Source organism: Adiantum capillus-veneris, chromosome 22, assembly GCF_014529385.1.
Source record: "Adiantum capillus-veneris isolate H3 chromosome 22, ASM1452938v2, whole genome shotgun sequence".
NCBI classification, from domain to species: Eukaryota; Viridiplantae; Streptophyta; class Polypodiopsida; order Polypodiales; family Pteridaceae; genus Adiantum; species Adiantum capillus-veneris.
Window position 1 is genome coordinate 101229801 of NC_140952.1, and position 26996 is coordinate 101256796.

Here is a 26996-nt window from a genome sequence, read left to right on the forward strand (position 1 = left end):
GATAATGCTATGCAATGGTGGAGTTCAATCGCGACACAACCGCATGCTCCAAGGACCTGGCAAGCTTTCAAGACAACTTTTGCACGCAGTTACATGACTTCTATGTTTGAAGTCCGGATTTTGCCATAGTGTGGCAACTTGAAAATGCTTGCCACCGAAACCATGGACGACTATAACCAAAGGATTCTCGACGTGTATCTTCCAGTGTCCTTCTTTAAGTTCATTTCCTTGGAGGACCAGTGCGAGCGCTACACCATTGCACGAATATTCTCTTTCCAAGCAAGTCTCTACCATGCAAGTGCTTATGGACCATGCCGCGGTCGACTACAAACTGATGAAGGGAAAGCTAGAGTTTACTACAGAAGAACCTCCGGCCACTAACCACAACTCTCGCCAACAAAGAACAAATTCTCGAGAGTCGTGAAAGCCAACCGCAAAGGCCTCCTATGACACCTCAACAACGAGATACCTTACTACAAGAAGGCCGATGTTTTGGATACTTTCAAACCGGACAACTATTTTGGTTGTCCCCAATGCACTGACAGACCAGCGGAGCCGACGCCCGCACCGACGGTCAACAGAAACCCAAGACCATCTCCAACCAAACGAGCTAAACTGGCCACTGGATAAGTACATGACATCTATGACATACGCCTTGAAAGTACAAATGAATTGTGTCGAGCATATGGCAAAGTCAACGGTTTGAAAGCCCTAATTTTCTTTGACCCACGAGCTACAAATAACTTCATCCATCCAGAATTCTTGAAGCAGATGGACTTTGATTATGATGCAGAGGGTGAAGAAATTGAAGTTGAGCTAGCCACAGGGCAAACTCAAAAAGTGGTACCGCTCATTAGTACTCTTCCACTGACTATCCAAGATTATCATGGAAAAGTCGATTTCCACATTGTGAAGTTGGGCAATTGTGACGTTCTCTTGGGCATGCCTTGGCATGACAAATGATGCTACTCTCCAGGTTCGGAATCGAACCATCACCGTGATGCAGAAGGGCAAGTCAGTCGTTCTCAAAGTTCGGTTGTCCGAACAAAACCCTGAATGAACTATCTAGTTGTTTTATAGTTAGATACTTTTGAACTTTGTTTGAGAAAGTATTGTTTGAAACTTTGTTTGAAATAGATGGTATCTGTTTTAACCCTGTCTTGGTGCCGATTTGAATTGTCTGACTCTAGTTTTAATACTGGTTTCAATGAATAGTGATTTTTACTCCCAACTAGAGTAGTGAGAAAGAATGCTTGTTCATACTCATGACCCGGACGCTAGTGGTTATCTGCGGAGGGAGTATTGAATGATTGAAAAGTGTTGTTTTTACTCATTGCCCTGACCTGGATGGTTATTTACGGGGGGAGTATTATGAAGTCTAAGCAATTCTTACTCTCAGCACCTCCAAATGACGCAGGCTACGGTCGGGTGGGGGGGGGGGAGGGGGGGGGAGGGATGTTTGGTGTAAAAGGCCTCTATATCTCATGGCCCGGACCTTTTTAGGTTATTTGGGAGGAGTGACGAGGGAGTCGTTGAATGACTCATGGCCCGTACCGGGATGGTTATTTGTGGGAGAAGTGTTCATCGACGACTTTATGTTTATATGTCTTGTAACATGCATATGTGAGCATTTGTGTTGTACGCCGGAATATCAAGAGTTTCGATCTGGACGAAAGGAGAAGACAACTCCTTGATCAAAAGAGCCGAAAAGAGAAGCCGACTCCTTAACAAAAAAAAAAGAGCAAACTGATTGTCCCTCGCAATGACCCTCAGAAATTTTTGAGCTAACTTGAATTGTATTGCAGATATGTTGTAATCGCGGACGATTACTTTCTTTCAAGAAGGGGGGATGTCACAAACCGCTGACATGTCAAGTCATTGAAGAGCAGAGCCAACCTTCAGATCACGGCCGAGGGACCTAAAACCTAAGAAGAACAAGCAACAGCAAAAGAAGAAGTCCTACCAACTTATGGGACCCCGTTCGATGGGGCCCAAGTGACATAAAGGGATTAAAATAAAGCAAGACCCATACACACACACACACAAAGACTTGCGTAGCAAATGACGTGGCAGCAATACTGACGCTCCGAAAATTGCGTTGACATGCCGACGTGGCAGTCTGTACGGATTTTTGCGATTTCCGCTGGCAACTTTTGGGCATCGCTTTTGGACCAGATGCTTTTGAGTTTGAAGGCTTTTCATGTAAACTGCTTTTGGACCTAGGGCCTTTAAATATGAGGCCATGGACTCATTCTTGGGCATGCTTCCTGGAGAAGGTGCAGAGTTTGGAGTACCAGCTTGTACTGTGTTGATGCAATATAAAGAAATATCGAAAGGGGCGCCAAGGTTCGGGGCCAATACTCTCTAGGGTGGAATTCCACCACTCCGTGTCGCATGTTGTTTCTCTCTCTCAGTTCAGTTGTTATTGAAGTGCTCAAAGTCTGTTCAATCTATTCGTTTCTATTGGCACGTGGTGCCCGTCTTGTGACACAATATAACCAGATGCATGAGTTTCCAATATCTTGAAACAATAGGATTTCATAAAATAAACAAACTATATTTAGAAGTTAGAACTTGAAAGTTGACAGTAACAAGTTACAAGTGACACAATGCAAAATAGACTCAAAGGCACAAAACATAGACTCTCAATAGTAGGTACTAGGAATTTAGACTCCCAAGTTCCAACTAGCAACACCTGAAAGTTAAGTAATTACAATTTATTTCAAAATGATATCCAATTGAGCCTTAAGGCCAAAAATTTGTAGACGCAAAAAAGGCATGGAAGTTTTATATCCAATCATACTCTTTAACATTTGCTGACGTTTACAAGGCCAAACATACACATATGAAAAAATTATGCCCTCAGGACCTCAACACCCCATCGCTAGCGTTTCAATCTCCTCTACCTCTTGGCGTTTCCTTGGAGGGGGGTTTGGGACCCCATCTGGTGCTAGTCTTCTTTCTCTCTCTTTCACTCCCACAACTTTTACTCACAATCTTCTCTTTCTTTGTCTATTGCACACCTCTCATAAGTAAAAGAACCTTGTGTACGTATTGAGCGCCAATCCTAAGGTATCACCATCAATCACTTCCGCTGCACCTAACAAAAGTATGACTGTGAGCCATGATATTGTAAAGTCTGATATAATATGGTAGTAGATGTTGAGTAGAGTGCCAAAGATTAATAATCTTAGCTTCACAGAGTTTCAAAGTGAGCTATTGGATCTCTATAGGACGAGTGGGAGTATGATCCCATATACTCCATGGTGTGGAATCTTGTGAAACGGAGAGATCACTCTCACATTTGAGCACGTGACAATGTTAACTCCACAAACGGTTCACCTATGGCAATTGTTGAATTGAATGGTTGGAAACATTTCTCCATCAATAATGGGTACTTGCTGCATGAAGGAAGAGTATGTATATCCACAAACTCAAAAACTAGGCTCCAAATTCTATCACGTTAGTGCAAGTCATCTAGAAAACATTTGCAATCATAAGACGGCACTTTACTAGCCAAATTTGTACCAAAAAATCTTAAGAGTATGCCTTACTTGTGCTAAGCATTGTAACAAGGGACACCCTTTTTCGGGCTTCCCGTCCCCACTTGCCGTCCCGCCCTCTTTTTTACACTAAAAATCTATTTGAGTCCCGTCCCCCATTCCCCGTCCCGGAATGCGTCCCTTGTGACTATGGTGCTAAGTTTAAACAAGGTCAAGCATCTGAAGGAAAGCCGGTTGTTGCATCCATTAAAGATTCCAAATGAGAAGTGGGAAAGCATCTCTTTGGATATTATTATAGGTGTTCACCCCACCAATCGCAAACATGATTCCATTTGGGTTATGGTAGACCGTTGACAAACATGTGCTAGTTTATTACCACCAAGTTAATAGTACGAACTTCAAAGTTAGGAGAATTGTTTGTGGAGAATGTTTACAAGCTATATAGACTGCGCAATAACATTGTTAGCGATGACAATCAAAACTTCAATGATAATTTTTCGATAGCCGTATTTGAAAAGCTGGGTATGATGCTTAGCTTAAGTCCCATTGATAATCCAATACCATAGTCACAAGGAAACTCCGTTTTGGGCCATGTCGCATCGAAAACTCTGTTTTCGAAGTCGCCCGTTTCTTGTTTTCTAGGTGACGTATCATTAACAAATTTATGAAAGCATACAAAACAAAACTAAGAAGCCATTTCTAATCCACTCCATTGCAAAGAGCAAACCATTTCCATCTTAGATGGCCTTTCCGGTCTTGTTTCCATTTTCCATTCCATACGACTGTCATCCACAAACGAATGGTCAAACAGAACGGGTAAAACAGGCACTAGATATTGCTTTACACATATGGACGCAAGAAACAAACTAATTGGGAGAAGTATTTTCCATATAACAACCAACTTTAGTCCATTCATGCTAATGTATGGCTTTCACGATGGGGTTATCCAAGGAGAAAATTCAACAAGCTGAGGATTTTTTCCATAATCACATGGACATGTTACACATTGCTCGTCGCAATGTATGACAAACACAAGACCGTAATAATCAGCATGCAAACGAAAAAGGAGACCTATTCCCTTGAGGAAGGTGATATTCCTCTAAGTTCAGGAGCATTCAGAAAGTCTACACAAGTTGTCTCCAAGCTATTGTGGACCATTCACAATACTTGAGAAGGTAGGTTAAGTTGTCAAAGGTGCAACGGAAAAGGCAGATCGGAATGAATATACAAGGGGGGATGGGGGTCCCTCTATGGAAACTCCCCTCATATGTCCGACTCACCTACTAAAACCCACAACCCCATAAAAAAGGGAAGGGGCCCGCGGGGGGGGATGCCACATCACTAATCATTAATAAGTGATAAACTAGCATGTGACCAAATCTGATCCCCTACCGTCCAAAAACTAGGAACAACTGCACAAATAGAGTCTGACCCCAAGAAACCCTAGGAACAAGTTACAAAGGTCCTGCCATGCCAGCCTACCAAGTCACCTAAAACACATCGATAGCTCGTATCGCCAGAAAAGGTACATTTGCCTCAAATACGGCCGGACACACCCACAAAACACCCCCCACTCCCTAAACTGCTCCTAGGAGATAATGGAGCCATCTAGGGTCTTCTCACAAACAAAGTGATATTATAGCAGAAAAAAAATTATTTGAATAGTCGCCATCCACACAGTTGGTGCAAAGATCTCGTCACAATGCACACCTGGTCTTTAGGAAAAACCCTTGGCAATGAGGCGTGCCTTGTTTTTATCCAAAGACCCATCTCATTTGTACTTTGTCTTGTAGACCCACTTAACACCAATGACCTTCCGCTTTGGTGGCCACACAACCAACTCCCATGAGTCATTCCTCTTGATGGAATCAAGCTCTACCTCCATGGCCTCCTTCCACTTCGATTAAGAAAGGGTCTCATCAATTGTAAGAGATTCTCTATCCTTTGCCACTGAGGACATCAAGGCATAGTTCACCTGTAATAAACCTCCAACTGTCTCAACATTTTGCAATCGTCAAGACTCTCATATTATCTGCATCACACCAATCGGGTGGAAAGTTTGAAGTAGAAGCATCTCGCAATGTCTCCAATAGCCACTTCGGTAACTTGACTGATTTGCTTGCAAATTCGAGAACTATTTATATCTCCTCCCCATCATCTACACCATGGTGAGAACCTTCATCCATTGCATCATCATGAGACTGTGCATCGCTTTCTGAAGCTTGAGGGTCAAGAACCAGAGAAGAAAGTTCATCAACCATAGGAGAGAAAGCATCATCTAGGTCACCAAGAACAGGCCGATTTGGAAATAATGTGGAGACTTGGGGACGGAAGCCCCACTAAAGAAATATGCTCGTCGAAGACCACATCTCGGCTCACCACAATCTCCTTCCTCTCAGAATCATAAGGTCGATATCCCCTGGAAAAAGTAATGTAGCAAACAAAAATCATTCGGTTGGACTTTAAGATCAAATTTCCCACCTTGCTTCTTCATAACATGGACATAGGCATCACTCCCAAAAAATACGAAAATGAGACATTAAATTTTCTATTGAAGTTAGCCTTAAATAGAGTCAGTCCAGGAAGCAAAGTCATAGGAGACCAATTGAGAGTATGAATCGTTGTTGCAACTGCCTCAACCCATAAGGTCCTAGACAAATTTCTATGCTCGACCATTGTCCGTGCCATCTCCACCATAGTCCTAATCTTTTGCTCCACAGCTCCATTCTTAAAAGGGATCCAATATTCGCAAGCTCTTGCTTAGTGCCATGGTCCGCACAAAACTGTACAAAAGCATGGGAGGTAAACTCTCCATCCTTGTCTGCACAAGTAGCATTTAACTCTTTACTGGACGACTCCTCCACAAGTGTACTCCAATTCTTGAAGATCTCAAAAGTACTTAAGAAAGTATACCCAAGTAAAGCGGCTGAAATCATGCACAAGCAACATAAAATAAAGAGCTCCACCTAAGGATGAAGCTACATAGGTCCACAAAGGTTGGTGTCAACCAACTCTAAAATTGTAGTAGCTCGGTGTGTTGTAACACGCTTGGGCACCCAAGCGAGAAATCTATAGCAACACACCAATAGCAATTGCAACAACTGCACTGAATAGACAGAGAGTGAGAGAGGAGACTCAACATGAAGCGGCAAAATCTCGCTTCCAGATGCACTATCACCAACCACTGGCACCCCTTTCGGTATTTCTTTCTTTATTGATGATCACAAAGTACAATGGTCGGGAGATGTGCTTTGCGTCAGCTACCAAGCTAATTTGCCAAAGCCACCCCCAAGGCACTCTTTTATAGGTCACAAGAGACCCCTAATTCTGGGTGCCCCAATGTTCCTTTTTATGCCCAAAACAAACCCTCCAAAAGTTGGTGTCAAAAACTGCTAAAAACAGGCCGTACTGACTACCACATGAAAACCTGCAATTCACGGAGTTGCCCACCAGCTTTTGCTGAGGCAATTTTTGATGCTTTTCTTTATGTTATGTCCGTCCATGCTTCAAGTGTCCACTTCAATAGACATGGTCCACTTCACTGTCATGCCACGTCATCACCTGTGACATACCCCCTTCTTGAAAGAAGAGTAATGGCCCTCATTTACACCTGCAAAACAAACAAAGGACAGAAACTAACTCAAGAGACACCGACTCTATGCACCCATGCACCAAACTACCCACATCCAGAACTTGCACAAAGACGACAATCACTGAACAATCACATCACATCATCATCCCGGTCGAGATCTCATATATGAATCATGATCATTGTAACTTATATAGCAATCACATCCAGACCGCGCTGATCTTTCAAGGATGTCTTGATCTACAAAATCTCATTACTATCACACTCACATCACCCATCAGATGAATAGATAAAATGGAGAAGTCTCAAGAGACTCACATGAAAAGCATTGTGAATCTTCCAAGTATCTCGCAACTTCATTCGAAAGGATACTTTGTCATCTCTCTTCCTATCAGTCGTTGTCATTTTCCCTATCAGATGCTTTGTCAAAATCCATGGTGCGTGTTGCAACAAGTCGGAGGAACCTTTGTAGAACAACAATCTGTTGCATCTCTAGTATGACTGGCGAGGGGGTAAATCAACAGCAAACACACATCGAAACTTGAAAATTAGTAACTTTTGAACTCTAAAAGATATGGTAGAGAGTAGCTCTCTACCCATATAAACTCGTCCCTAAGTCAAGCGCCCCTTTCGATACTTCTTTTATATTAATAAGTCACAAATTACAATTGTTGGGGGGTCGTTCTCTACAATTGTGCACCCATGCACTGATTTGCCAGAGAGGATCCCCAAGCCACACTTATAGAGGCATTGAGGTCCAAAAGCAAAAGCTAGAGAATCTCGCCCCCAAAAGCAAGTACTGCTAAAAACATGGGAGCCTAAAAAAAAAGCTTTGCAAATCAATACTTTCAAAACTGTCACCAAAAAGCTACCCTCGGTCTGCCATGTCAGCACCCAAAAAAAAAAAAAAAAAACGATGCATTTTCACGGCAAAAAAACTGGCGCAGATTTCAACATGTCCGTACAAGGTGCCACATCATCACTTTGTTGACACATTATGAGGAAACAATATGAGGAAGTAGACAAAAAAGAAGAGAAGAGATGGATACTTGACTCAAGCATGTAAAGCAACGAATATACCATGAGAAGATGTCCACGGTCTCCAAAGAAGAGCTGAAGAATTGACCAATTTATAACTTCAACCAACAAAAAAGAAGATTTAAACGGTAGTACAAACTCACACAGCACATTCATTGAGATTCCCAAGATTTTGATTCTCCAATATTGATAATATCAGGTCCTTGTTTTCATCGAGATACTGCAAAACATAATCTTTCAAGATTAGATTGTATCTTGAAACCCAAAAAAATCCTCAAAACTATTTCAACTAATCTTGAATATAATTTCTTATCGCTATGTTCATAGAAAGATTCAGCACTCTCATTATCGAAATGAAAACAAATTCAAATACACAATATTTCCATACATGTTGACATCAACATTGTTATTCACAAGGAATGATTGACGTGCAAGGACGCTAGCCAATGGTGACGAAATCCATTAAGAGTAAAATAAAGACAATTTTGACTTTAAAAAAACCTTTCTCACAAGAAAAGGGAAGTACACTAGTACGGGCTCACTTAATACACGTCCACCCAAAAAGGAGACCTACAAGAACATTCAAAAATGATTTGAACATAGGGCCTTACTCAGCTCCTCAGACCGTCAACCTACCTAGAATAACTTAACATAGAGACTAATCCAAGAGACTTAGCATAACATAATACATTATACTATCCAAGAGACTAATGTAACATTTTGCCACAAGAGGAAAGTTTCAAAGTCTATAATCGCACAACTCTAAAGAAGGCTTCCAAAAATCTCTCTCTCTCCCCCCCCCCCCCCCCCCCCCCACCAGCACCTTCTTTACCACTGAGATGGTAAAGAGAGCCATTGACAGGATGAGGACAAGCAGGGCATATGATCATGATGGTCTAGAGCAGAGCACTTTATACATGCTAGAGATATGCTGGTAGAGGTTCTTGCAGTGTTGTTCAATCGTGCTAAGTGTGAGGGGTTACCTGAGACTTGGGAGGTTGACTACTATTGTGCCTATCTTCAAAGCAGGTGATCCCACAGAGCCTGGGAATTACCGCACTATTATGGTTGGGCACACATTGGCACGGTTGTATGCATCCATTCTTGAGCAACACTTAGAGTAATTGGGTAGAGGGTGAGGGTGTACGAGCAAAGGGCCAAGCCGGTTTCAAGAGGGGTTTCTCCACTCTTGATGATATTCTGAGACTCAGAGCCATCATTGAGGAGGGCAGGTCACATGGAAGACGGATTTATTGTAGCTTTGTGGATTTCCGCAAAGCATTTGACATGGTACCGAGAGCTCGATTGATGCGCAAACTGCAGGAGATGGGGATGCCCAGAGTGTTGATTTGGGGGATTATGGCTCTATACAGATCAATGATGGGACATGTACACACTCCGGAGGGGATATCTGATTTAGTTCACTCCACCACTAGGGTGAAACATGGTTGCCCATTGTCTCCTACTCTCTTTGGTATGTATGTTGATGAGGTGTCTAATTACATTGACAGAGAGGGTGATAGAGATGCACAGCTGGCAGGGACGTGGATTCCATTGTTGTTATATGTTGATGACATTGTGTTGATCTCTGACTCACCAGAGGGTATGCAACTACAGCTCGATGCATTACACAGTTTTGCAAGCATAGTGGATTGTCTGTAAACCTTGGTAAATCCAAGGTTATGGTGTTTAACCCCACACCACAGTGGATCAAGAGATTAGCACCGACTTTCACATATAATGAGGAGATTCTAGAGTATACAAATGCATACACTTACCTTGGGGTTGTCTTCACTGGGCCGAGGTTTTCTTTGGGGAGAGCAGCAGAGACAAGACTGACTAGAGCTTTTGCGGCCTTGGCAAGCTTGGAGAGGATGTGTTCGCGGGTTCAGTTCCAAGAACCTCGGACAAAGTTATGGCTCTTTGATACTTTAGTAGCCTCAGCTATGTTGTATGGGGTGTAGATATGGGGACCTTCTGTAGGCCTGGATGGTTGGAGACGTATGGAGAGGCCCTTGGTATCCATGATCTCTCGACTGATCAGAGCAAAGGCCTCTGTACCCCACGCTATCATTCGAGCAGAGCTAGTTGCCCCTCCTATGGAGATTGAGGTGCTTACCAGCTTAGTCTCCTTTGTGCACAACTTGTGGGATACTACGAGAGACAGATATACTAGACTGGCCCTTGAGTCTTCCAGAGAGCTAGCTCTTCAAGGGGACACTTCATGCTGGTATGCACAGATGACATCATGGTTTCAAACGCATGGCTTCACCATGGACAGGCTACACCCTTTCCAGTACTCTCTTCAGGCACCCTCGATGTCTCTTACACGGGTGGAGATTACTAGACTCATTCGTCGGGACTTGATCAAGCTGGATACCAAGAGGACATGGATAGAGCTGCCATAGGAGTTGGGCATGAAGATGGCTTTCTATAGGTTTGTGATTCAACCCAGCTACATGGACACACATATGTCTCATGGTTTGCGGTGTGCCATTGGTCAGAGACGCACATCCTCAAATCAACTGGAGATTGAGACTGGTAGATTCAGAGGGGCAGATAGCAGGATATGCAGCTTATGCCAACTAGAGCCAAAGACAGAGCTACATTACATATGTCATTGCACAATGTACTATGAGATATGGGGCGGTTTCCATTGCTTATTCTAGGGTCATGAGTTATGAGGATCAGAGATGTCTTGGGCTATATCTACTTGAGTTACACAGATATAGAGACACTTTACTAGGGAGAGATAGAGAGAGACAGTCGCAGAGACAGATTGCAAATTTCTTTTCACTAGATATGGGATAGCCAGAGGAGCAGTTCGCTTTTCTTAGGATTGACAAGTATCCTATGACTGCACAGCTCTTCGAATACAATGGTCAAATGACGCCTATGCTCCTCTTCATTCTTCGAATAGACTATCATGTCATCGAAGAATGTGCCAACAAACTTTTAATGCGAGCGGAAAATCCAATCCATCATCCTATTGAACGTAGCAAGCGCATTTGTAAGACCAAATGGCATCACTAAAAACTCATATAGACCAAATGTTGTCCTAAACGCAGTCTTGTGCACATCCTCTGGCCTTCTGCAAATCTAATGGTGTTGAAAATTGTAGCACCCTCTAAACAGTCAAGAATATCATCAATCCTTGGAATAGGAAACCTGTTCTTGATGGTATTCTTATTCAACGCACGGTAGTCAATACACATGCGCCAAGAGACATCCTTCTTCTGCACTGGGGAGCAAATGTCACAAACTGCTGACGTGCCAAGCCACTGAAGAACGGAGCCACTATGTAGATCACCAATGAGGGGCCTAAACCCCAAGAAGCAGAAGCAGTAGAAGAAGATGACATGGCAAACTATACGGAACTCCAGATTTCGCATTGACTGCTGACGTAGCAGACTGTATGGATTTCCGTGATTTGCCCTGAAAGGTACTGACGTAGCACTGTACGGATTTTCGTAATTTGCGCTGGCAGCTTTTGGACAAGATGCTTTTATACCAGATGCTTTTGAGTTTAAGGCTTTTCATGTAAACTGCTTTTGGGCCTAGGGCCTTTAAATAAATGTGAGGCCATGGGCTCATTCTCTGGTATGCTTTTGGACGAAGGTGCAGAGGATGGAGTACCGGCTTGTACTTTGATGATGCAATAAAAAGAAATAACGAAAGGGACGCTAAGGTTTGAAGCCAATACTCTTTGGGGTGGAATTCCACCACTCCGTATCGCGTGTCATCTCTCTCTTCCAGTTCAGTTGTTATTGAAGTGCTAAAAGTCTATTATGTCTGTTCTTTTCTATTGGCACATGGTACTATCTTGATTGTCCGCCCTCCTTAAATTCTTTGGTCTTTTTGCCCTTGTCCTCGAGAAAATCATATTGGTTGGCTCTGTAAAAGTGTTTCTTCTTTGAATAGAACATGTGGTCATAGGAGTCCAAACTCTCATAGGAGGATGAATCCAGTAGAATTGTCAGAAACCACAATCTTGAGTAAAACGCTTTTTGTCGATTCGTTCCACCCTAAAATGTCGAACTTTACACCATGCTGCTGTGTATGACTTATACTACAACGAACAAAGATTATGAGTGGCCGTTCAAACGTTTATAAATAAAGTCACTTGCTAGTCGTACATTGCAAACTTACCTTGGTCGCGCAACCCCGAGAGTACTCCCACTCTTCTTCAGTCACTTCGTCACCGCATTGTTGTGCGCTTTTCAATTGGTTGTGCAACCATCTTAAGCTCATGAAGGTTGGTAGGCTCTCCAGAACCGCTGGATAGTGCATCGGTGGTCGTCTTCCCCGTCTCCACTCGATTCGTGCTCTTCTTTGCCTTCTTCTTGTTCTTTCCAATACTTTGTTTCTTGCTCTTTCTCTCCTCTTCACTCGAATCGAAAAAAGAAGAGCTATCCGAACTGTCAGAAGAGGATGACTTGGACAGTCCTTCGAAAGTGTACATGCTTCTTCTATTTTCTTGCAATAGCAAAAGAAGATTGACGGCCCAAATAACCGGGGTAGTCACTCCCCTTGTTGCGTTTCTTCGATGGTTTTTTCGTCCCCAAAAGTTGGCTGATGTCTTTCGACAACGTCATCAAGTTCTTCAGTAAACATCTTGGGGGTAGGTGTCACAAACAGGTGACATGGCAACAAGTCCCCCACAGACACAATGCTGACGTGGCAACAGGCTCCGTGAAACACGCCGACAGGCTGACGTGGCAGAATGTACGGACCCCCGAAAATTTGCACCGCAAATCACGCTCCTGACGTGGCAATCCGTACGAAAATCCAAAAATTGCGCTCGCTGATTTACGGCAGCTTTTGGGATTGGATGCTTTAATTTTTGAAAGCTTTTGGGATAATTGCTTTTGAGTTTAAGCGCTTTTGGGGCTCTGCTTTTGGGCATCCCTTGTACCTTTAAATAAGTGGGCAAGGCCTCACTTCTTAGAGAATCTGGACATAGAGTCTGAGAGTGAGCACTTGCCCGCTCTCTTGTACTTTGAACACAGATTAATACAAAAAGAAATATCGAAAGGGGCGCCGGTCTTTGGGGCCAATATCTCTAAGCACGGAACTATGCTGGGCCATGTCGACCTAATTGTGAATTGTGAACTGTTTTCAAGTGAATCTCTGTTGTGTTGCGGTAGAATCTTGACTTGGGGTGTCCAAGTTTGTTACAGTAGGAGGTTTCTTGAGGGCTGGTTTTAGTGGTGAGTCAATGGCTTTCTGCCAATGCGTATGCACTCCGTCAATCGGATTCCGGGTCAAAAATTTGGAATATTGTGGATCATTTGCAAATTGGAGCATCTGCTTTGAGCACTCATCAACCTACTATGGACGTTGCATCTCCATGAGCAGATATTGAGTAGGCCGAGATGGCTCGTATTCGTGATCTGCTAATCCATTCGAATGTTTTGTGTTGCCTCCCGTTCCACATCTTGCTGTGCACCATCGCAATCTTTTAAGAAAAGGATGCCTTGCATTCTTTCTTTCCATAAATCGAATCCAATGCCTTCGAATCTCTTGATTTTGAAAAGAAGGTCATTGTATCACTTTTATGCTCAAAAAACAGAAATTTGATTTTCCAAAAAAAAAAAATCAAAAGTTAATAATTGCTAAAATTTCACTAATTTTTGCAAAAATTTTGTAAAACGAACAACGAATTTCGTAAAATTTATTAATTTCTAGAATTTTCTAAAAAAATTTACAACATCTGAATTTTTCAAATTTGTCGTCCAAAAATTTGGAGACTTTCACAATTTCAAGACGCAATCCACAAATTGATAGATAAGGCAGAAGTATACATCAAAATGCCCAATTTTCACTACTGAAATTGACTTGTAAATGCTGAAATTTTGGGCCACTTGACTATTTTTTAAAGTGTTCACATTGTTCAAGTGGCCAAATGGCCCATTTTCATAAAAGGTCCGAAAACCTCATCACTTGAGGTTTTGGACTTCAGAAAAAACATGAACTTCTCCTTGCATCCAACGCTAAGAACCCATGCTGCCCGTCTTTGTCTCTGTGCACTCAACGTGCACGCTCACACCACTATGTAATCTCACCAACTTGGGTCTGCGAACCTCCTCCTTCAACTGGTATTAGAGCGTCCTGCAAATTCTTCGCGAGGAGTTCGCCGCGAACAGCTGAGTAGTTTAGCCTTGCATCCTCGAGAAGCCTTCTCTCTCGTATTAGGAAGCTTTCATCCCAAGTTTCCTCTCCGACTCTCTTATTACAATTCCTTTCTTTCACGGCAAGTGCATTTCAAAAATTGCATCTCTGAGTATACGCTTCACTCTTGAATGGGAGCATGTTTCTTATGTAAGAGAATTGTAGAATTTGTTGAAAATTTGTGAACAACAGTCGGCCAAAAATATACTGAAAATATGATGTGAAGCTCTCGATCAAAGCTACACGATGGAAACAGTCTGGAGGTGACGCCTAGGCATTTACCCCCAACACAAGGAAGCAAGTTGGGCTTTGATACCATTGTAATCACTTCCGACGGGCGATCAGACGGAAACACACAAAAAACTACAATCTGCAAAACTCTGTAACACATTAGACTTCTAGAAGTTCTCTAAAGAAGAGCCGTTCAGTAGACTATCCTCGCTATTTGGGTTGAAAATCTACTTTCAAGGAAGCAAGAAAATCCAAGAAGCATGTTTGCTCAAGGATGATCCCAGTTCATCGTCTTCGTCATCAGACCATTCAAAGAGCTTCTCTTCCTCTAACTCCTAACGAGGAGGATAGGAAGCATCGGAAGCGGAGAAGGACTCAAAAGCACAAGAGAGGCAAGAAAACCAAGAAAAGCAGATCCCACAAAAAATCTAGAAGGCACCGCAAGCATTCTAACAGTTCCAACAAGTAAAACCACATCCTCTGCAGTTCTAACTCTGACAAGCCAACGTACGGGAAGAAAAGAAGATCATTCCACTGTTTAAATCGATGTCCTTGTTCTTCTTCTTCTTACCTTTGCCTTTCTTGTTACCTCCTTGAGCGATCAAAGCTCCTTCTGCATCAACAACACCTCCTGCTTTGAATGCGGAGTGCCCCTCTATCTATTTGGGGGAAGGGAGAATCTCGTCCCAGGTGAGAAAAGAGGTACGTCCAAATGTGAGCAAACTCTGAAAGTAGGGATCAAAGTGTGGGGGAAGCTTGAATAGTAAGAGGCCAGCCATGCGTACCGAGGTGACGTCGCCTCCGGCAGAGACAAGGTCGTCCCAAAGCTCCCGCATGCGGCGGGTCAACCCATCTAGTGAGTTGAAATCCTTGAACTGGACGTTGTACAACTCCCGTTCAAGTGTGATCTATCTGGCAAACGAGGTCTCCTCAAACTAGTCAAGAATCCGTCTCCACAATGGTTGTGCATGCTCCTCTTTAAAAACTTCCTTCGTGATGCGGTCCGAGAGGTTCATCGTGAAGCCTTGTATGTCCCGATCCACCAACTCGTCAATCTGATCCTGAGTGGCGATGGGAAGTGCATGCTTCGTAACCGAATGGGTGAAATCATTCAACCATTCCCAGAGTCGATGGTAGACAATGATTGTGCGGACCCGTATAGTTGTGCAAATCCAACTTCTTCTCCTCAGCAAACTGGGTGAGGGCATAATTGTTGGATGTTGCGTTGGCAGATGACGACGTAGTCGTAGAAGTAGAAGTGGCCGTCGTCGCAATGAACGTGCTGGCCCCCTTCTGGGATTGTTGTTGTTGTCCCTTTTGCTTTGGAGTCGACATGTCGCGTGCTCAGAGAATAGTCCCAAGGATCAAGGGATAATATCTCACCGTCTACAAAGCTGTAGCAATCAACAATAACCACTATGACAACCACCGGATGGTGTCCTGACGAGCAATGGAATGATCGACCACGCAATAGGCAAAAATTCAGCTTGATGTCTGCCCAAAAAACACCTACTTAGGGGTTGAAAACACTGCTGTAACAGAAACAGCGTGCATGTACGCCACCGAACGGTACCGGAGCGTCGCAGAGTTTGTAGTGAAGGGGTCCTCGCTTTTTTCAGCCGTCGAAGGGGCTAAATACAGAGAAACAAACAGCAAGTAATCAATGCTAGAAAAGTACCGACGTCGTGTAGATACCTGACGAAAAGAGTGTATCTGTTGGTTTCAGGTGGTAGATGATTCTATAGGCAAGTAAACTTTAAAGGTTGCTCCCTTCGAGTGCAAGAGGCTTAGCGTTTGCTGAAAACGCAGCAAGTAGACAAAAAACGTGAGGGACCAGAAAAACACAGATCTGGCCTCGGAAAACGCTAGGCAATCTGGTGGTCCTGGTGCGTTTTTGCTGCAGAGAGGGAGCGCCAAGGGGGAAATTTGCAGATTGCTGGCTTGCACGCCTTATCGCAAGGCTGATCCAACAAACGCCGATGGCTGCAAATAAAAACGCTGGCCTGATTGCAAAAATGTCAAAAAAGAAAATCGCGCAAATTACAAAAATCCGTACAATCTGCCACATCAGCAACTCGTTTTACGCAGGTCCGTACTGCCACATCAACAGCCTGACATCGCGATATACAGGCAGTCCATACAATCGACATGTCCATACAGTCTTGCCACGTCATCAGTTTGTAACAGTACTGGGTTCAGATGTTTTAAAATTGAAAGGCCAAATGACTCTTTATGGGTTTTCTTGCCATTTGCCCTACCTACTTTTTATAAATGTCATGTCAAAGTCACTTATTAATAAATGACTCGAGCCAATGTTCATATACCTATATGCTTAAGTGATTGTCCTGTGCAAGTGAGGGCATGCAACTATGACCAGATTAATCATGCACGTCCTTCTAGAGGCTCACAAAATGCCACACTACATTCTAAGCTAACTAAGATTGATGTTGACTTGTAACAATAGCTTGTCCACGTGGCTCCAGTGCAATGCGCATGTGACACATTCTGCAACCTGCAACTACTAAACTGCCAAAGAGCTCCCCCAAGGCGCATATTTAAAGGCCCCAAGCCCTGAAAAGCATCAGATACAAAAGCGAGCATTGAAAATCACCTAATTCCTACATGTGGGCTGTCACGTTAGCATCCCCTAATTCGTGGCAAAAATTACAAAAATCTATACCATGCCTCGTCATCATCTGTGAGTGTATAATATGTCTCCCCTTTAATGAACATGCCACGTCATCCCTTTTGACATGGCGCCATTAACACTACGTTCATCTGTGGTCCCAAACAAGCAAGTTGGCCTTCGCTTCACTATCAAAGAAGATTAGGGCAACCTGATCTCGTACTTTGCCTCACACTCTGCAGAGCTCAATAACTCTCATCCTTGTGATCTACAAGGGTCTCCATGAAATCTGGTACAAGTCCTGCTTTCATCTATCTTTTCTTTGTTTTATCCTCGACCGCCTTTGAAGTTTCTCAATTGTCCTCAGCTTTCTCCTCTTTCTTTGGACACTTTGCAAGAGAATGTGTCCCTCTTCACGACACTCGTAGCACTTTCTGTGCTTGTAGTATTGCGCCCACTGTTCGGCAGACAACTGAGGGTTTGTGGATTTCTTTTTGTGAACAACCTTTTTACCCGATCTTGACAAGACCTTTGCACCGACTACCGGTATGTCTACTATTCGAACCCTTTTAGCCATCATCGATGGCCCGTGTAACACATGGACATCAACTCGCCTTTCTCAACAACAATTTGGAGGAGGTGTATGTGGAGCAGCCTCCCCGTTTCTAAGTTCTAAGATGCGCGACAACCTTGGTGTTGATTTTTCAGTTTAATTCCTGGTGTTTTCTGTCCTACCACCTTGTCAAGTGACTTGCTAATTAGACTTTCTTCATTATTTCCTTGACTAGAGATTTGGCAAATAGAAGAAGATATTTGTTGGAATTAGGGTTGCAGAGAAACACACAGCTTGGAGAAGACGAAGGAAGCTCAAGGCACACAATAGACTGTGTGTTACTTAGTGTGCAATGGAAAGATAGATAGCCCTACAGTGATAGGCGTATATACAATGCACGGGGAAAAAACCTCCTAAAGAGGGAAAAAATGCCCCGGCGGTCCTAGTGTGTTCACACACATCACTACCACATGTATATGGTAACAAATCCCCCCTGGAGTGATGCGGTGAACGAGAGCTGGCACATGAGTAAAGGGAAGTGCCATGCCCTAAGGACAGGATCAGTCCACAAAGGGGAGTAAGCTCAAAGCTTTGCGGAAAGCTTCAAGCTTCTCACAAGACAATGCCTTTGTGAAAAGATCTGCGAGGTTGTCCTATGTTGGCACATAAGGCAAGCTGATCTCTCCTGCTGAGAGCCTCTCCCTGACATAGTGGTAATGCACCTCAATGTGCTTTGTGCGAGCATGAAAAACTGGGTTCCTCGCAACTGCCAATGCGCTCTGACTGTCAGTGTAGATAGTGTTGGCAGTGTCCTGTCCAACACCCAAATCAGCCATAAGGCGTCTGAGCCATACACACTCAACCGTAGCTGTGAAGACTACCCTGTACTCAGCCTCACAACTCAAAGTGGCCACAGTAGGTTGCTTCTTGCTCAACCATGATATACATGAACTGCCAAGCATGAAACAAACACCACTTGTGGACACTCGCGTGTCAAAACAACCAGCCCAATCTGAGTCCGAAAAAGCATGTAAGTCTGGCGGCAATGATCCCCCCTTGGGATAAAACAAGCCAAGATGTAAAGTACCACTAAGGTAGCGGACAATCCTCTTGACAGCCTGCCAATGCTTAGACCCTGGGCTATGCATAAATCCGTTGACCTGTGAGACTGCAAACTGAATATCCGGCCTCGTGTTGCGTACATAAATGAGGCAGCCAACAGCAGTTTGGTAAGAAGAGACATCAACAGGATCGCCACCATCATGTAGACTCAACTTCAAACCTATTTCCATGGGAGTGGCAATAGGTTTGCAATCCTCAAGTTCAAACTTACATAGCAATATCTCTATGTAACTTTTCTGACACAAGGCAATATCACCATCACACTGCTTAAACTGTATACCCAAGTAATGATGCAACAGCCCTAAATCTTTCATCTTGAAAGTAGCATTCAAATCAGCCTTAAATTCAGCAATATGTCTCTCATTTGGTCCAGTGATCAGCAAATCATCAACATAAAGAACCACAATGAGAAGTACATCACCCTCACGCTTTACATACAATGTGCTTTCTGTTGGACTGTTACAAAAGCCTCGTTTAACCAAATGAGTCTCAGCTTTCTCATACCAAGCACGAGGAGATTGCTTCAACCCATACAAAGCCTTCTTACATCTGCACACTTTGTCCTCTTGTCCTTTTATGACAAAACCGCGAGGCTGCGTTACAAAACTTCCTCAAATATGTCACCATTTAAGAAAGCAGTAACAATGTCTGATTGATGTACATCCCAACCAAAATGAGCAGCCAATGCACATAGAAAACGTACAGTAGTCATACGACAAGTGGGAGCAAAAGTCTCTTCATAATCTATGCCTTTTTGTTGTGCATAACCTTTTGCAACAAGTCGAGCCTTATGGCGATCGATCTCACCATCCGGCTTGCGTTTCAACTTGTAAACCCACTTCGTACCAATGGCCTTTTTTCCAGGAGGCAAATCACATAAAGTCCATGTGTCATTTTCGATAAGTGCATCATATTCTGATTGCATGGCAGCCATCCAATTTTCTGAATTCTGTGCTTCATCAAAAGACAGAGGCTCCTCAACATCATGTAAGCTAGACACAACCGAAGCATAACAATCTGATGCATAAGATGCATGGCAAGAGCCTGAACGAGTACGACTAGACAAAGGTGCATCCAATTTACTGTCACGCAAAGTGTGCACCAGCCATTTTGGCATACCTCTAGCCTGCTCATTTTCAGCCCTTTCCTCATCAAGTACATTATGTACATTTGCATCAGTAATAGGCTGATCTAAAACATTTTCAGAAACCCCCATTGGCTGTACATTTGCCTCATTGGAACTTACATTCGTATTTCCACCACTGAAAAGAGGCAACAAAGTGTCATAAATGTCCTGTGAGAGTACATTATTGTCTCTAGTACATGACAGCAAGGGCTGAACAGAATCTTCCACAAACACTACATCCCGAGAAACCAGAATACGTTTTGTTTGCGGATGATACAACCTGTAACCTTTGCTTTTAGCACTATAACCAACAAAAATACATTTGACAGCCTTATCATCCAATTTTCTGCGCTGCACTTGTAACACCAAAGCATATGCCAAACAGCCAAAACCACGCATGTGCTCAATATAAGGCTTTCTATCATGCCATGCTTCATATGGAGTAATAGACTACAAAGCTTTTGTAGGACACCTGTTAAGTACATAAGTGGCACACATGATGGCCTCAAGCCAAAAAGAATGCGGCAAAGCTTGACTTTTGACCATACATCGTGCCATTTCCTTCAGTGACCTGTTTTTCCTCTCAGCAACACCATTTTGCTGAGGTGTATAAGGCACTGTACATTGGTGTTTTATCCCACGACTAGCCAGAAATGCATTAAATTCATGAGACATATACTCCCCCCCCCCCCCCCCGATCGGAACGGAGGGTGCCCATAGTACATTTCGAGACATTTTCAACCATAGCCAGAAATTGTTTGAAGCACATAAAAACTTCGGACTTCGCTTTAAGCGGAAATACCCTTGCATGCCTGGAGTAATCATCAATGAAAGTCACGAAGTACAGATAATTGCCTAAGGACGGAGTTTGCATGGGCCCACAAACATCACTATGCACAAGCTGCAACCTGCATGTGGCCCGAACTGAACCATCCTTTGGAAATTTAGAACGCTGCATCTTACCCAAAATACAGCCTTCACAAACATGTTTGACAGGTGCTTCAAGAGGCGGCAAAGAAGCAACCATATCAGATTTCTGCAAACGCAACAAACTGGCAAAATTCAGATGACCAAAACGTGCATGCCAAAGTTTTGCATCTGAAATAGCCCTTGAATCTGCAACAGCATTTACAAAATTTTGTCCACACTTTTCATACAAGGTGAGCTTATACAGCCCACGGCACAATAGCCCAGATGCAACAATTTCATCACCAAAACTGAGATCATGAACTGTACATCTGTCATCCACAAATTTGACTACAAGTCCAAGTCTAGCAAGTGCGGATACAGACAAGAGATTCTTCTTGATCCCAGGTACATAAAGTGCATCAACAAGTGTGAAGGAGCTGCCATTAGCAGCAGAGAGCACAATCTTTCCAACTCCCTGAACTGGATAAGAGGCGTTGTTGGCACAAGTGACTGAATTCCCATGAGGGACAGACTCGAGAGAGGTAAACAATTCACGATGTGAGGTAATGTGCTTTGTAGCACCACTGTCAAAATACCAAACATGTGAATCTGCAGCAACTGACAAGCATGCATCATGGACAGCGGGATTGTAAGTGCACTCTGCACTAAAAGCCCATTCTGCATCAACATCAGCATTACAGTCTCCTTTCACAGAAGACTCAACAATGGCTGCATTTGTAGTGGAACCAGCATTTGCAGTGGAACCACCCTCTAGCTTCTTAGCCTCTTTGGCCTTCAACCTAGGACACGACTTGATCAAGCGATCATTAGCTTTACAATAATGGCAATGCATCTTTTTGCCCTTGTCACCAGAATTTCCAGACGAATTGCTGCCAGCAGAAGCATTAGGAACAGAATTTTTTCCACTCGCAACAGAACCATAAGAAGTGGCTACATTACTGTTACCACCCTTTCTTTAAGAAGCAATAAAAGCCTGTTCAACTGCACGCTGTCTAGTCCTGTTTTTTCTGGAAAGTGACTCTTGCAACAGCAATGTGCATAATGCATCAAACTTGACAATTTCTGGATTTCCTTGGGTCGTAAGTCTCCCAAGTACTAGCAAAAGTCTGGTAGGAATCTGGTAAGGCATCAAGAACAGTCTGCACAAGGGAACTATCTGAAATAACTTCACCTGCAGAAATAAGTTGCTCATTGATATCCTTGACACTAGCAAGGAAAGTGTCCATATCATCTTCCTCATGCATAATCTTCGACTCCAGCTCTTTACGCAGCAAAGCAATTTTAGCCTCATTGCGGCTTGTATAAAGACCTGCTAGAGTATCCCAAGCCTGTTTTGCAGATTTTGCTGAACGGATGTGAGAAACAATGGTGCGCTTCACAGACAACGCAATCAATGCATGAGCCTGCGCATCCTTAACATCCCAACGAGCTTGTTCTGCCGTAGGCAAAACAACTCTAACAACTGCAATCCTTGCAGCAAGACCTGCAACATCCTCAACATCGCCTACATCCTCAGAACCAAGACGTACATCAATGCCCTGCACAATGTTCCAGAAACCCTTTGACACAAGAACATGTTGCGTCATATAAGCCCATATAGGGTAGTTGTCCCCATCTAACCTGTCCTCAGCAACAAACATCTTGAACACATTTGTGTTGTTGTTGTCAGCCATGGTAAATGCTGCACCTGATGTGAAAACTACCCGAAAATAGGAGAAATGGAACGGGAACAACCTGTGCTATATAGCACAAACCGTAGAAGACTATAAGACACCTGATATGCAGAAAACGGCACTGACAGAAATTCTGCACAAAATGACGAAATAGCCTGTGCAGTACTGTTTGTAGTAGAAACGGAGGTCGAAATGAGCCCAAATCAAAAATCTGAGCAGACCGAGCTCTTCGAGCTCGCCCAAAATATTTGTTGACCTGCGAACGCTTGCCAAAGCTCACTAAAATCGGAGAAAGTGTGCAGGCATATGCTGGAGCAGCTGGCGACTAAGCTCGGGAGGACGTGACCTGCTCTGATACCAACTGTTGGAATTAGGGTTGCAGAGAAACACACACAGCTTGGAGAAGACGAAGGAAGCTCAAGGCACACTATAGACTGTGTGTTACTTAGTGTGCAATGGAAAGATAGATAGCCCTAGAGTGATGGACGTATATACAATGCTCGACGAAAAAACCTCCTAAAGAGGGAAAAAATGCCCCGCCGGTCCTAGTGTGTTCACACACATCACTACCACATGTATATGGTAACAATATTTTTCTCTCTCAACAACTTTATGTCTATGAATTGTTGGAGGCTTTTGGCTTGATCAATTGAGCCTATCTCTACTCCTATCGATGTCAAGCAGTTATCGTCCCTATACGACCCCTTCGCTTTAGCTAAAACGAAGTAAGTATCAAAATTTGGTTGGCTCTCTCAATTGGTTTTTGAACATCTATTCTGAGCTCAGTTTCCCAATGAGATTTCTCAGCTCCTTTATGCAGAAGCCCACCCAATCACATCTTTAACAAATCTTGCAATATTTGAAACAATCACAATCGTTGGGCAATTGGTATGTCATTGGCTCCAAAATTACTCTCCAAGGATGAAGTGATTCACATTGGGATGGAGATCCAGATTCACGATGATCGACTACATATTACACCTTTTCGTTCGGTTCAAGAGCGATTTCATGGAGCAATAAGTAGTCCACTGTTGCCTTATCTTCCACAAAGGCCGAGTATCGTGTTGCTTGTAGTGCTACATGCAAGCCTATTTATTTTAGAGTTACTTATGGAGTTTTGTTTTCCGCAACAAGCCACTATAATTTACATGCACATATTGCGAGGAACCCAATGTCACGCCAAGACCAAACATATAGAGATACAGTACCATTTTGTTCAAGAGAAGACCCTCGATGGTACCATTCGGCTTGTGTATTATTCTTCATCTAATAACCCCACTAACATCTTTACCAAACCTCTTCCGCAAGTAAATTCATCCCTTCACTCCAGCTCCATTGGATTTATTCCCTGTCCCGGTGCTGAGAGGGGGTGTTTCGCCTCATGTCTGAGGGTGGCTCCGATATCTCCCAGGAACAGATTAGGGAGTGAGGGCCTTTTTTGTGGGAAGGACGAGGATAAAGCTACAGGCTTAAAGGCTAAAAATCATTCAACACAGCCGTTGCCCCCTTTTTCTAACTACTAAAAAAAGCAAGAATCATTTGAACAACTTCACCAAAATACTTGTCAACCCCAGACTCGGGAATAATGCCCGAGTATCTCAATGGTCTAATGCCAGGCTTTTGTAATATACTTGCCATAACCTGGCAAGAGACCCGTACCAAAAGTCTGTAGAAAGATGCATAGCACCGACAAAAATTACCTCATTTTAGGGAAAGAATGGAGTATCTTAGTGTCTTCTTGTTGCCTTGTACATGGAGATAAGAACATCACATGCAGTAAGAAGTATTTCATCTTAGTACTCTCCATTCCAGACAAACTACATAAAACATATCATTTCCAGTAAGACGTAAAAATGTCAGCAGATTTTATGCACTCACAATCATTGATCCATCCCTTTCAACAAAACTTGTTAGGATAGAGAGGGAAAACCTTCTGCACAAGCTCGGTGGTCACAGAAGCAATGGGGGGGTGAGAATGGGGGCCACCTGGGGCATTCTGAGAAAGATGTTGCTGCATTCTGTGTGAAGAATCTCTGTGTGTAAGGATGTACTTGACGATGAGAACAAACGTGGCATCAACAAAGCCAACAATGGCCGGAGAAGCAGTGCAGAAGATATCCAGACCCGTGATGAGGAGGAAAATAGGGGGAAAAACTTATCTCAGAGTGAAAGCAGGCCTCAAAACAGCTGCCCACAAAGTGTAAACAAGGTGAAGGTGGCCACGAAAGCCACAGGAATGAAACCCAACAACCACTGCATGAGGGTGGTAGCATAGACAGTGTGGCCCGCTTGGAGGCACGCGGCTCTGCAGGCGGGGGCGGTGTAAGCCTGAAGGCTTCTAAGTGCTTTCAACATTCATTCTTAATGTTCGCGCTAATCAGCAGTGGTCGCATCATCATGCATGCTCTCTCATTTTTGCGTGCTCCGTCAGCCTCTTCAAATCCGGGCCCACTTTCGTACAAATTCCAACCAGCCCTTGGGGTTGTGGACGTGAGCCGAGCACGAGAATCTTGAGGTGCGTGGACGGACAGAAATAAAGCCGCGGTTCGTATCTGCTAGGTGAATCAAACTCACGACTTGTCCCTTGCCAGACAGATGCCCTAACCACAGCATCCAAGGCAAAACATATGTGGTGAACACAAAATGTCATGCCAAGGGTAGGACTATAGGAGGGCACGGCCCTGGCCAAGGGCCGATAGATACACATGCGATACAGGGGCTATATATAGGAGGGCCAAGGGCCTATATATAGGTATGGTTGGGTGGTTATTGGCATGTCTATCTCCCTATGCTCTTTCATTGGTATCAGAGCCCAGGGGGGAGAAGCCATGGAGGAAGGGGGAAGGAGATCGATCGATTGCATGAGGCATGCATGATCTCTCTCTCTCTCTCTCTCTCTCTCTCTCTCTCTCTCTCTCTCTCTCTCTCTCAGCGGTCTTGGAACTCGTGAAAGCCGTGGGCATGGCCCCTTGAAGATACGAAGCCGAAGAGGACGAAGTCGAGGCCGGCACAGGGCCGTGGGAGTGACTGCTTGCAATGGAGTGGGAGCCTCGACAGGCCAAGCAACGCGGGCATGAGCCCTTACACTCAGGAAGCGGTCAAAATTGACCTGCATGAACGCGGAAGCTCTCTCTCTCCCTGGTTTCGCCATGGCCCAAGAGGCATTTCTCGACAAGCCTGTCTTCTCGGATTCGAACCGTAGCAGGATCTCGTTTCCTGTTTCTCTGCGCAGTCTTTCCGCCATGGCTGTTGCAGAAGCGTTTTCGCATTATTTTGGTGATTTTTGAGTTGGGCACCCTATTTTGGGGCCCCCTACTCTATTGTAAGCATGTTTTCCCAGGCAAAGGTCCGAGACGCGCATGCAAGGGTTCCCAAGGGACAGAAGGATATGAGACTCCGTGTAACACATGTTTGTTAGCGGCGCTCCGTATGGCATGCTTATGCATGTGCATGCTCTACGGTTGATGAGACACGCTCTCTTTTATGACTGTGGATGACAAGCCAACAGTCAAGCATGGTTTATGGCAAGGACCACGAGGAGTATCTACAGCTATGAGAGACATGAACGGCACGGCATGCAAGGCTACCAACAAGCTTAAGGACGACCGAAAACCTGCCAAAGCTAAAGCCATATCTTTTGATATGGAGCACTTTCGGTATGAAGGTATTGGCAAGGCAATGATATGATCTTCATTATTCGAGCAAGGCTTTGACTCAAGATTGGACATGGTTCGAGGTTCAAGGATGCTCGAAAACGCAGGCACTGTGGCCGATACGACAAATTGCTCGAGGGCATTTAGCAAGTAAACAATAGGAGGTAAATAAAAGATTTCAATACCGCTTTTTTTTCCTCAAGAACATGTTGCATCAAGACACGAGAAAGGCTTGTGCGAACCGTGTTGTTATCAAATTTGCTTGCACGCATGGCTTATCCAAGGCATGAAAACCCCGCACGGTTGGATCATGCCGAGGGTTGTGTTTAGCAAACTTTGGTTGTCCGAAGACCAATGACTGGTTTGATGACCAAAATCAAGCAAGGCTTGAGTAAGAAATGATCTCGTTTCACAGCAAGGCTTCTATCCATGCCTGGCAAAGGTTAGGGCGTGGTAGTGCTGGAGAATCTCATGCAGATCAGCACGGTCTGTTGCTAATCTTGATGAAGGACGCAGCAGATGCTCGACGGGACCAACCATTAACGACCATTTCAAGAAGCCGTCACGCAAATTGTTAGGGCTTGTTTTCTCGACATCACTGGAGCAAGGCTTCGTCTCCGTAATCAAGCCCAACAAGTACGAGGTACATACTTTGCAAGAAATTTTATTTTATTTTTAATTTTTTCTTTTCAATACATTGTACAATTCAACAAGATCGATTATTTGTGATTGCTCGACAAGGTCGACTTTCTTTTACTATGACAGTTGTCTATGAGCAAGA

At 43.8% G+C, this 26996-nt stretch overlaps 1 protein-coding gene across 2 annotated transcripts in view; it reads right to left on the reverse strand.

The window, feature by feature from the left end:
• The window catches only part of LOC147429919 (GRF1-interacting factor 3-like), a 36493-nt gene extending 11510 nt beyond the window's left edge, over nt 1–24983 (reverse strand). The window contains exons 1-2 of one of the 2 annotated variants that reach the window (XM_086496108.1): nt 24493–24983; nt 8274–8350 (exon numbers count right to left, since the gene is read on the reverse strand). In XM_086496108.1, coding sequence (XP_086352234.1) covers nt 8274–8350; nt 24493–24579 — 164 coding nt within the window. In that variant the 5' untranslated portion in view covers nt 24580–24983. Of the gene's footprint in view, nt 1–8273; nt 8351–24440 lie in introns of both variants that reach the window. The other variant, XM_086496109.1, reaches the window with a different exon arrangement.
• Between the last annotated feature and the right edge of the window lie 2013 nt (nt 24984–26996).